Source organism: Oryzias latipes, chromosome 11, assembly GCF_002234675.1.
Source record: "Oryzias latipes chromosome 11, ASM223467v1".
In the NCBI taxonomy this organism is placed as follows: domain Eukaryota; kingdom Metazoa; phylum Chordata; class Actinopteri; order Beloniformes; family Adrianichthyidae; genus Oryzias; species Oryzias latipes.
In genome coordinates, this window is record NC_019869.2 from 8,027,095 (window position 1) to 8,040,366 (window position 13,272).

Sequence of the window (13,272 nt, forward strand, 5' to 3'; positions counted from 1 at the left end):
AGTAAGTAAAAATAAATCGACATAAAATTGTTTTTATGAATATTTTTTAAAAACACATGATTCCTCAAATGCATTCCTTGCAAAAATGTAAGGTCTGTAATGCCTCCAGTCCCAGATTAGACGGAGGGATTACACTAAGTATGGATAGCATGCCAAAAATGGCATAATTACAAGTGGATAATTCTCTAGCATAGATTTACACCTTAGCTGAGCATTGTAGACTGTGAAAAAGGATGATTTTGGGCAGAACACCGACAAACTATAAGCATATTGTTGCATTCATGGAAATGCCTGTTGTACTTTGCTTCTGCGCCTCACTGTCTTCCCCCTCTGCAAAACTCACACAGTGTAAGTCAAACAGCTGCGTGTATCAACAGCAGGGGTTCCTCTGATAAGTCCCCTGGATGCCGTGCTGAGAGCGGATTTCTTCCACATCACATCCACACACGCAGACACGGAGAGGAAAAAATAACACACAGTGAACGTGAGCCAAGCGGCAAGTCGAATCTGTGCCAGTGAATAAATCAGACATCTGCAAAAAAAAACACAAGTGGCACTAACAGACAGGCGTACAACCAGATTTAAGCTAAGACACAGCATTTGTTCAGATGTAAAAATACACATAAATATACAATATTTCACACAGGGCAGCACAATAGATACATCAGAACAAGCTGAATATTTCAGAGATGTTGACGGTCAAAAATAAATCAAAATCATGAGTTTCAAATATAATATTTAGGTACTTTAACAGTTGTTTGAAAGTAATGTTGTTGGGATCTGGCCTTCCTGACACAATCCTTTACTTTATCCGTGCTGGGGACCGGCACAGGGATACCCAGACTTAGGACCCTGTATGGCTACATAGTTTAGGCAACAGCATGAAGAGTCTTGTCCAAGAACCGACATTGGATTAAGCTCATTGCTCCCCCTGGAAAGGGAACCCTGGTTTCCTGCACGCCTGTCCTACACACAGCCAACTGAGCTGCTTGACAGTAATAACACTCTTTTTAAATTTATTTTAATTATATTCAATTGTAATCAATTAATTATTTAGTTTGACTATATTTTCCACACTTTAAGGTACATTTAAAAGCCTTATTTTTTCCCCCCACAAATGACAGTACGCCTAACTATCCGGATTGCCTTTCATATGGATTCATTCTGGTTGTACTTACTGATGTTGAAGCTATTTTGAGAGGTACGCATGGCTCTCTGTCCAAATGTTTTTCTGTTCCAAACAAGTTTGGGTGTTATCGTCATTATGCTAACGTGGCTAGCGTGAAGCGGTGTGGGACTGCGTTTTGTAATGTGTCATTAACAAGATGGAGAGTTAGTATAGTCACAGCAGGGTCTGTTTTAGTCTATATTTTGACGTGTTTATGGCCAGGCATCCTCATTTTGGTGATTTTACTCACATTTCAAAAACTGTCTCCGATTCTAAAATGGTAGTCAATAATATTATCTTTTAATAATGATTATTGAACCAGAAAAATACATGAAGTGCTTAGTTTCAGCATGTTCTACTACCACTTTATTCAGCCTCCAGCTTTTTCGCTCAACACTGCATCTTTGCTTTATTTATTTCCCGAAGGTTTTTTCAAAAAAGATCAAATAACATGCTAACATTAGAATAATCACAGCCATTAAATAATTATGTCCTGTTATAAAGCACAACTTCCTTTTTCAAACTAAACAGACGATTGTAGGAGGCTTGTGATAAATTTACTCCACACCCTCTTTTTTCTATTGCTTTTTCTAGGGGTGCAGATATCAGGCCAATTTATGACGAAGATTTTCACACTAGGGTGGTGAAGCTCATAAGAGATGCTGCATATGATGGTGTAAAGGTCATATATTGAAATCAAACAACATGCAACTAAAACACCAGTACTGGTGATATATGATTTGTTGACTCAAGGCAAGTTAAAATGCTGTAACTGTTTAGGAAAAACTGTCCTATATATTGTGAATAAAAATAAAAAAAATTCAGAAGATACATTTTTGATCATGTCAGCAACCATTTTCATCTTATGTTGATAATGCAGCTGCAAAAAGTTTCTTAAGGAATCAAGCATCGATGTACGTTTAGTTGTAAAAAAAAAAAAAAAAAACATTTTCTAAAAATATGTATGTGCACCACCAGTCAAGTGTTAGAACCTCATAGTTGAAGGTAGTACAGTCCACTTAATAGCTAGAAATGGTAATAAATAGTAACTACCAGAGGCTAAAAAGAGGTATGGTTGCCTAAAACCAAACAATAGTTTACATGAATGCACAAAAGTGGCCCTAAGTAGAGAACAGAAAAGAGCCAATTTACCAGCTTTATCAATTTAAGGCTGATTATGTGCTATGGAGGTTGATGAAGGCTGAAGTAATTCCTACAGTTATTTCCTTCTTCTGTATTATCTACAACGTCCTCCATCTACAAATCATCATTGTAGTGCTATACCCTTAGTTTAACCAATAGGATCCTATGGTGACATCAGTGTAACAGAAAAATGTCAGACATGGATTCTGTGATCCACTTGGTTTGTGGTAAAATACACATAATTTTATTTTTAGGAAAAAAAACTGGGTCTGGGTTCTTATGAAAATGAAGGAACTCTGCAGCCATAAGGAAGGACAAAAAGGCAACTAACAATGTTCACTTACAGAGGAAGCCAACGTGTAAAGTGAGAGCAGAGCTGTTGGACAGGACAAGTTAAAAAAAAAAAAAAAAAAAAAAAAAAAAAAAAAGTGAGAGCAGAGTTTCATATCAAAAGGTGCTCAGTTGGAAAAAAAAAGGCTAATTTGATTAATTGAAGATTAAAATGCAATCTGGTCTATTGAAAGATTTAAAGAAATGTATTTGGACCTTAACTTGCTTAATTGGGGTATTTTCTCATTTTTAGAGTAATACAAGACATTACACTTAATACTTTTTATTAAAAAAAAGAGAAGCATTGGACATTTTTGCAGCTAGCAGGTGTGTTTATAACATTTGAGTGTGTGTGTGGATAGGCCCCGCCCTTTTTGTACTACATTTGAACCTTACCATAATGATAAACAACCAGTAAACTTGTTGCTTTATGCTGCTTCATGGTCTTATCCCCCTTCCCCTCCTATTATCACCCTCCTACCCCCCCCTCTCTCTAACGTCCTTCTCTCTTCTGCCCTTCTTTCCTTTTCCGTCCGGTCCAACACCAAAGATTTTCAAACATGATTGAAATTAATAAAGTTTGGCCTCAATTACAAAAGGGGTTTATTCAGACATACCTTTGGTTTGTCTGAAGATTAATAACCCCTCTTGTTAAAGTAAAATATGTCCAACACAAGAGGCCTTCAGCTCTCATCTGTCTGCCTAGCTGTTGGACAGGACAAGTTAAAAAAGGGAAGCATTAAAGTTCCACTCCAATAAATGTTTGAATCTGGAGCAGAGCAAAAGCTTGTAATTAGGACGTAGAAACTACAGTTGACAGGCCACAAGCTCTCTGCTTGTCTTCATTCTGATTCATCCATGTGTAGACAAATACATTCACGTACATCTTTGTTTTCTTTGTGGACGGCTGGATAGCTCCAGTATTGCTAGCCATTGTCGTTGCACCTTCAACATTAGGTTAGGGGTGTGAGGGGCTGTAAGCTAGCGGGGTAGCATGTAAATAAATCTGTGATGGGAAGTGGGGGTGGGCTTACTCCATGCCAACAGTCCCACAACTCAGAAGTGAATTTCTTATGAACTTTACCGCTCTGCAGAAACTATGTCCTAGAAAACAACACAGCTTTCTAGATTTGAGTAAAAAAGCGAATAATCTTAAATAAAAGACCACTGGGAACAGTTTGAAAATAGATCAAAAGATGATGGGACTGGGTCTATATGTTGTTCCAAAACGTAACTGGTAATGTATTAGTAATGTCACATTTTTTAACTTTAAAAAATAAACAAATAAAACAAACCGTTATTAAAATTATGCATTATGCATATCTTCTTAAAATTTTGACATGAGTGTGCCATAGTGTCACATATGGAAATGAGTCATTTGAGTGACACGGTTTAGTCATCTTGTTAGCAGTTGACATGCCAACAATCTGCTCAGTGAGCAGAGAGAAGCTTCCATTTTCCCAGTGTCATGTGCATGTCACCCTGAAAGTCTTTTCTTTCTTTCTTTGTAATTCTCCTCTTTCCATGGCATCAAGATATTTTTAGATAGTTGGCACTGATAAATAAGATCAATTTAAACAAATTAGAAAAAAAACAAGTGTCTGCTAAACTGTTGTGCTTTACTTGTTGATACATGTCTATACTTTCTGATACGTAAATTCTCATTTAGCATAAATTGAAATTGAAAGGGACTGAATTGAGTTCAAGACCTGACATTTCTTTAGTATAACTATCAGTCTGAATGGTCTTTTTCTCCACATTTCTATAACACATTTTTCTTTCCATATATATATATATGTACATATATATATATATATATATATATATATATATATATATATATATATATATATATATATATATATATATATATATATATATATATATATATATATATATATATATATATATATATATATATATATATATATATATATATATATACATATATATATACACACACACAATCTATCACACCAGACAAGACCCAAGGTTTAGGCTGTGCAAAGAGGCACCTGAAACAATCCAGCACATAACTGCAGGATGTAAGATGCTGGCAGGGAAAGCATACATGGAGCGCCACAATCAAGTGGCTGGAATAATTTACAGGAACATGTGTGCAGAATATGGACTGGAAACCCCAAGGTCAAAATGGGAAACACCTCCGAAGGTGGTAGAGAATGAGAGGGCAAAGATCCTGTGGGACTTCTAGATCCAGACTGATAGGATGGTAATGGCGAACCAACCAGACATTGTAGTGGTGGATAAAGAGCAGAGGAAAGCCGTTGTGGCAGTGCCAAGCGATGGGAACATCAGGAAGAAGGAACATGAGAAACTGGACAAATACCAGGGACTCGGAGAAGAACTGGAGAAAGCATGGAAAGTGAAGGTGACAGTGGTGCCTGTGGTAATTGGAGCACTCGGGGCAGTAACCCCCAAGCTGGAGGAGTGGCTACAACAGATACCTGGAAAGACCTCAGACCTCTCAGTCCAGAATAGTGCAATGCTAGGAACAGCTAAGATACTGCAGGACCCTCAAGCTCCCAGGCCTCTGGTAGAGGACCCGAGCCTGGAGGAGAAACCACCCGCGGAGGATCAGAGGGGCTTTTTATATAGAAAGCCAAGGCCACAACACAAAGTATCACTAGAGACATAGTTGCAGTGAAAATTAAAAGCTCATCTGAAGTCAAATATGTTAATTTTTTTTTGCTAGACATTGAACCTCCCCATTCAAACATTTTTTTCTGCTTTTAGCGTTGACAAACCATTCAGTCAATAGTTCAATCCAGTCACACTTGTATTAATAAGTTAAACAAAGACAAATTCTGACCTTCATAGTTAAGTTTGAAGCCATGGGCAGATACAGCGAAGTCGCTTGTAAGTCTCAAAGAGAAGATGTTTCCTGTGCTGGTAACCGGAGGAGGTATCTGGAAACCTGTTAACCTGCGGGGGAAGCACACGCATAACATTATTGTAAACACAAACCATTAGAGTACCATCAGGAAACAGCTCAAATAAGCACTAACTCAAACAGTAGCCCATCCATTTTGATAAAAAGAAAAGCACTCAATAAGATCCCTAGAAGGATATTTACAGTATATTACCACATTTCTTTTCAATCAACTTTATTCATTGTGTACTAATTTAAAAAACATTTTTCAATATAAATGGCTAAAACAAAACATTTTTGCACATATTAGACATGAAAGCTTTGCTTAAGTGCGGTTTCAAAATTAATGGGTAAGAAAATAACCAAAGCAAAACTATGGATTGATTAGAGTAAAAACAATCAAACAGAAGTCATAGGGGAAGGGATGTCTGTCTTTTATCTGCCCTCAGTACATCTCAGCTTGTCATCACAAAATTTGCTTTTACTTGGCTGCCAAAATAAATCTTTAGCAATGAATTTCAGTAATCAAACACTCAAGAGGAGGGAAAAAAAAAGAAATAGAAGTCAAGCTGCAACTGAGATGCATTTGGCGTATTTGTTATTTATTGATTGTAAAGAATTGCTCTTTCAATTTTTTGTAAAATGTTCTTTTTGTTATTTCCAATTTTTATTTATATTCTTCTGGATTTTTTTTAAACCCTGGAACATTTTTTGGCCACATGTGAAATTGAATATCTTTACACTATTCAATAAATATGTCTATTGTAATAACAGGCACATGATGCTTGGGTCAAGGGACTGATGTTTACTGGAGCTGGTTGGGTTGATTTTTCAGACAAACCGTGCATGTAAAAAAAAATGAAAGGTTGCTTTTATTGAATTTTTACAAAAAGAAACAACTTGTACAAATAATTTAAAAAAATCCTTGACTGAATCTACGTCATCTAAAAAAACAAAACAAAAAAATCTACTAATGTTTTTAGATTTTTTTCAGAGAAAACAATTTCTTGTAACGTGAAAAATATATATATTTTTTGACACTGTAAGCTAAAATATATTAAAACACCAACATTAAACCGTTCGGACCGATCTGTGAAAATATTGTCTGACATTAAACCAATCCAGAGCCTGGAAAAGGTTGGGGACCACTCCTCTAACCCAATTCAATATTTAATTTGTCCATGTCTCACTTGGGGAGAAGTTAACCGTCAGCACATTAGCACAGTTTATTTTCTTTTATCTCTCAATGTACTTTCAAGGCTAAGGATGTGTTTTTCTTCAGATATTCTGGAAGATGGGTATACATGCTTGCACATGCACATGTGAGTATATTTTGTACAGATCTCAGAGCAGTCATATTAGTTTGAGTGAAAATTTGCCTATTATTATTATTATTATTATTATCAAAACAGCCAGCAGGAGTTGGAAAATCCAAAATTAAAAAGGGGGGTTGACACTAAAAAATAATATTATACAGATTTTTTTTTTTTTTTTTTAAAACAAACAAACAGCTGAGCTACTGTCATTTAGTGTTTCTGGATTGCATTTTATCATCTCAATGGTGCACGTCCAGATGATTCTATTCAATGTATTTTGTAGATGTAGATGAAATCAAGTGTGATCACACTAGCATTTCCATTACACATTTGCGCAAAACTTTATGAGAATTATAGAAATGTTGAAAAAAAACAATTTCCCAATCACACTGTTTCCATTCAATCATAAATATGAGAATGAACACATACAAACTTACACGATAAATAATTCAAAAACATTCAAAAACGGATGTGATCAATTCTTTATAGCAGATACATTCAAAGTCCTGCCACAACACTAGCGCTCATCACCATCTTTTTAAGGAGATGCCGGCATTTTATTCAGGCCAAGGAGTGGCAAGCTCCTTACATGTGGGAGGGGCTATGAAGACAATGATTTTGCCTTCGTTGCCACTGGTTGGTGATTTTACAGAGGAGCTGTTGATCCAACAATTCTGCATGACACACTCAACTTTTGACGAGCTGTGAAATGTTGTGGGACCTCTCGTGGCGCCCACTGTGCAGTGCCCAAGATTGTTGGTCACATGACTCATCTGATTAAAAAAAAGTGATTCCATTGCATTTTTGCGAAATATGTCAATTTTGATACACCTTTTTTTTTCCCCAAAAAAAGCAAGTTGTTTCGAAATTTTTCGTGTTTCCATTAGAAAAATTTACTGTTTTATCACAAATCCTATTAGTGCAATTTCATAGTCAATAGAAATACAGCTACTGACAAGGTGCAAAGTGCATATCTATTTACATGTTGAACAAAAAGGTCTCCCTTTTTGTTTGAGATATGCTAATTATTTGATAAAGGAATATGAATGAATCAAATTGATCAACTTTGAATGATGGATATAATCATTATCATACACGGAAAATACTTTTCTTTTCACGCCATCAGTCCTTTCTTGCTACAGCACAGAAAAACATCATCTTGTAATGTTTGATACTGCTTTGACATTCTGTGTGCCCTTTCCTACACCACTGTTACATCAATATTAGTTCAAATAATCGTCCCCAGAACACCTCTACACTTAAGCCCAAACATACATGAACATTGCTAAATCAATAATATTCTTCCTTGATCTCAATTCCCAGATCACATCCTGACAAATCAGGCCTTTAGCTATATGTCAAAAACAGGTCAAAAATATCGCTGTGGGAGACATGAGAGGAAGGAAAAAACTTGAATCAAAAGTACAACAAGGGACAGAAACATTCAATTGGAAATACATTCTTTCCTTGAGGAAAGAAATGTGTATGGTGGTGCTACTTCTCCAACTAACTGTTTCACATCAAATACGCAGTAGCTATAGGAATTTATTCTGTCAAAACATCTGTTTAATGCAAATTGTGATCTCTTAACATGTTTTTGGAAGATTCCTAGATTTTAGAAAACTCAGTTAAATGCAGTTTCCATAAATTTAAAGCTTAGATTGTCTTGAGGGTTCATACAAACAGCAACAACCATTAAACCAAACAGAAAGAATGAGTATTATTGTAATCAATATAATTAAAAACAAATCAAGATTACTACTATACAATTTACTTCTCATTCCAATGAAACCAAATTGTCCAACAGCCAACATGAAAGACCAACAGATTGCATCGAACGGTTTCTGCAAAACTCATTTACAGGTACATCTAATATCTAATCATGATCTGATTTCTTGGGTTATCAGATTTTTCAATTTGCAGTGTTGACTGAATAATCCAATGTCCTTTATCTGATAATAGCCTACGTGCACGATAGAACTTCCGGTTAACTTCCGTGTTTCGAGTGTAAGGCCGACAACTTCCTGTTGGTCGTGTTATTGTTGTGGGGAGTTTTGTTGAGTTGCTAGTTTTGAGTAAATAGGAGCGGATTTCGGGTAAAAGAAAGGCGTTTGGTGTTTCAACGCGTGACAAAGACATCACAACATTGTTTTGTACCCGTGTGCGAATTTGTCAAAGTACAACAGTACTAATATAAGCTTTCATAGCTTTCCAGTATATGTGTCGGTGAGAGCTGAATGGATGGTGAGCACGACGGGAGGACTTTACCCCAAGCAAGACGAGTCGTGTTTCGTATTTGCAGCAATCGGAAAGAAAATGCGTCATGTAAACACGCCGTTCGTAATACTTTGCCCCGGTCAGATTCGTTCGGATCAAAATTTCTTTCCGATCGAGATAGCTGGGTATACCGATCGTTGTTCATGTAAACGGTCATTCCGATCGTGTGTCACTGCTGCTCTGGGTTACGTCATGCATAGACGGTGTTTCGCTGAGAGAAAGCTTTGGAGCGCATATGGGACCGACCAGCGGCTCTGCGGACGCCCCGCGTAAAGCCCCGCTCCGCTGGGTCTCCCCTCTCTTTCACCCCTCACGAGGGAGATGCGGGGGGGATGCGTGTCCACTGACTGAGGTCTGGACCCGCCATCCGAGCTCTGCGTTCGGGCTCCGGTACCAGTGGACCGAGTGAACCTCTCTGAGCAGAGCAGCCGGATTTATTGATGTGTTTGAGGGGAGGGTGCTTTGTTACGTGTGCGTTTTGTTATGTGTGAGAATTCGGACTGCGAGCCGAACCGCCGCTCTGGGTTAGCGGCTGCCGGACTCACGAGGACAGAGCAGAGCACACAGTGTGTGTGAGCTTAGAGCAGAAATGCCGCTCAGTCCTTAGAAACTGTTCAAAAAAAATCACGACACATGGAATTATGTTTCTAATTGTGCCCCGACAAATAAAGGCTGATCATTTACGTGCAGCCAGGATGCAGATTGCAGCGTTTCCCGCATGGTTTGTCCTGGATTTTGTCTCCATCAAAAGGCTAATGTTGTTAGCCCGTGTTGTTAGCCTATCCTAACACTGGGTTGTTCTTCACTTCTGTTCTTCTTCCACAAAAAAAGCACTGACCACACGGATTAAATATAAAATGATGAGCAAACAGGCACTTCATAATATTCATAAAATTAATAAAAGCACGTTTGGAAGATCGCTTCGTATATTACGAGCTGTTGCATAAATATGTGACAGCACAGGTTTGTTTACAACGGGACACATTTTGTTTCGGTATTCTCGACACTATATATTTTAGACACGATATTTTGCCCATGTAACCACGCACTGGTCGACAATCCTGTAGATGTCGTTCACGTCGATTTTCGGGAGACCTTGTAGAAAACGGGTGAAATATACCATCTTTCGCAATCAAAATCTGCCGTGTCGCTGCTATAGAAGTCGCAAACCGGAAATGGTCGGCCTCACACTCAAGGCGGCGGAAGTAGAACTCCTTACTTTCGTGCACGGAGCCTATAGCAGTTATTCAGTAAGATAACAGATTAACACGTGTAGATTTCTCCCAGATAGGCGGGAGGCGCTCTGATATCACCTGGCATGTGTCCACCTTTATTTGATCTGCTTGTAGTTTTACATCTTTGCACACCAGTGCAAAATGCCGTAGACAAAAGTACAAACACACTACAATAAACAGAACACCAACATTTTTTGTTTATTTTGTAGACACACATCCTCGCACATTTTCACCCAGTTACCAGAATATTGAAAGCATGTAACCAGACGTAGTATGCTTCTTTGAAAGCAAAAAATAAAAAAAATGTTCACCTAATAAAAATTATTCACTATGGTGTTAGCCATTGAGTTAGTGAATGGGTTGTCTGGTTATGTGGAGTATTGAAGAGAGGGGAGTGCAGGTGTGTCTTGCAGTTTCTCCAAGGCTGGTGCAAATACCTTTTTGACATTGTTGAAAATGGAATGTACAACTGTTGTACGTGCAGTAAATTTATCTGTAGATATTCGTATCTTACACGCACGTCGGACGTTTGGGTGATGTTGTTGTATGGTGCCCTTATGCCACACTCTAGTTCAGGTGTCCCCAAACTATGGCCCGCGGGCCAGACCCAGCCTGCCCACCCTTTTTAGAGGGACCCTTTTTATTTTTTTGCATCATTATTTTTTTAGGCTGGCCACGTGATCAAGACTCATGGAAGCATGGAAAACGGAATCCCTGGTAGTGTTTCCTCATGTCATTCATTCATTTTCTATTCTGTTTTTTCCTTTCGGGGTCACGGGGCTGCCGGAGCCTATCCCGGCCACTTGTGGGCGAAGGCAGGGGATGCCCTGGACAGGTCGCCAGTCTGTCCTCATGTCAATAAAGCTTATTTGATCATAGTAGTAGGTTTAAAGGTTGTCATCTGGATTTGGTTTTTTAAAGTTGAAGTTGTTGCACCTCTCATCCAAAAGGCTTTGTCAATTCTGAAATAGCTGGTAAAAGAGCTGGTTTATATGTGCTCATGGGGGGGGGGGGGGGAGTCAGACATGAAACTGCATAGTATTGTTTTCCGTAGACTACATTGGTTTCGGGTCATTAGGAGTTGTTCTCAGTTTGAGTTGGGGAGACATTGGCTCCCCTCCCCAACCTGATCATCTCTTTTAGCTGTTAATGACCTAGGTGAAACTGGTTTGGTTTGTTTGGGTGTCAGAACACTGCTGTAGATGAAGTTTCAGGTCTGACCTCTACCTATGAGCACATATAAACCAGCTCTTTTACCAGCTATTTCAGAATTATCAAAAACCTTTTGGATAAGAGGTGAAACATCTTAAATTTTCAGAACCAAGTCCTGATGACAACTTTTAAACCTACTGCTATGATGGAATCAACCTGGATGAATGAGAGTCTTCATAAACAAAGCTTATTTTCATTTAAATGTGAGCCAATCTAAAAATGTTGTTACTGCAACCTCACTTTGCCTCAGTCATAGAACTTGAGCGTGACCCAGCCCCCCCATCAGAACGGAAAATTGACAAAAAGGTTATGTAAGGGAAACCTGGGAAGTTTATCAGTGAGAGCAAACAGTGGTGTCTACTAGGCTAGCCTCCTGAAAACCTCCAAAACTGGATGTTAAGAAAAGAACACAAATACCTTAACATGCTGCTCATGACTCATTTAAGAGATTCTGCTCTTACAACTTAAGTTATGTAAAGAACCCAAAGAGGGTTATATGTTTTTTACTGGTTTCATAAAGAGTGTTATTATATATTTGCTGATTATTTATTTTTATTTTTTTGGTGAAGAACCCAGAGAGGATTCTTTGATATCAGATTGGGTTATTAATATATGGTTATGTGTGGCTTTCTGGGATACAATAAATGTTTACATTTAGGCAACCCTGAGATCGTCACACTTTTTCTGTTTTAAACTGACCCTGGCCCCCAATCAGAGAATGGAAACGTCATGTGGCCCTTGCTGGAAAAAGTTTGGAGACCCCTGCTCTAGTTAGTAATAAGGTGCAAGTACCAGCCCCTTACTGACCCTGCACAAATTCCAAATGCATGGGGTGTACAAGTGATACGCAAGTGCTTTAGGACACCCATGAGGGTCAAAAAAAGCAAAAAATTCCACATGACATCCCTGCATCTCACCTACCTTACCCTTACTTTACTCTGCATGTTGTATGAGTGTTTGCTACGATGTGTCGCTTGCAGTATGTGGATGGAAAAGATGTACATATACATTTTCCCTCTACAGGCTCACCAAGCGGTCTATGATCTTGCCATGTCATTCAGGTCACCAGATCGGCCTATTTTTCACCTGCAGACAGCCAGTATATAGCCATTAGGGCTTTTGTGATTTAGGCCTTAGCGAATATGATTGCTCAGTTACAGTTCATGATTTCACCAAGAGCAGTTACAAAACACAGTATACAAAATTTAATAATAAAGGGTGCAAAGGCAAAGTAGTTTTTATCCATACTTTGTATTCATTATAAGCCTACAGGATAGAAGGCAGAGTCCAAAAGCTCTGACCATACTTTGTGATATTAGTACTTCTTAATTTTGCAGAACAAACATTATAACTAAAGATTTATTGCAGATGATGATACTTCTTTTCTTTAAAAAAAACATGTATTCTTATCAAAATTTACTTTCCTGTGAACTTTGATTTCTTTAACAACTTTGTAACATGCATATGCTTAACTACACCATCATGAAATAATCAAACTGTCACATTCCTCAAACCCATGTACAACAAAGATGGTACAATGCTCTAAAATAAGTCATTTATTTCAAGGCTGCAGTAGGTGAAGTTGTATAACTGATGGCTTTCTTGTTTATGTTTAGTACATTCCATGGAAACAAGAAAAAATACTTACAAATTAAATTTGAGGAAAAGTGTAAACTCATGCAGTAAAGTTTACTAGCTGTC

At 38.0% G+C, this 13,272-nt stretch overlaps 2 protein-coding genes across 7 annotated transcripts in view; one reads left to right on the top strand and one right to left on the bottom strand.

Moving 5' to 3' along the window:
- The window catches only part of LOC110015877, a 755,614-nt gene that overhangs the window by 571,574 nt on the left and 170,768 nt on the right, over window positions 1–13,272 (top strand). The window lies entirely within an intron of this gene.
- csmd3 (CUB and Sushi multiple domains 3) overlaps window positions 1–13,272 on the bottom strand; it is a 478,616-nt gene that overhangs the window by 338,825 nt on the left and 126,519 nt on the right. For all 4 annotated transcript variants that reach the window (XM_023959656.1, XM_023959655.1, XM_023959654.1 and 1 more), the window contains exon 3: window positions 5,472–5,584. In XM_023959656.1, the coding sequence (XP_023815424.1) occupies window positions 5,472–5,584 (113 nt within the window). The remainder of the gene's footprint in view (window positions 1–5,471; window positions 5,585–13,272) is intronic.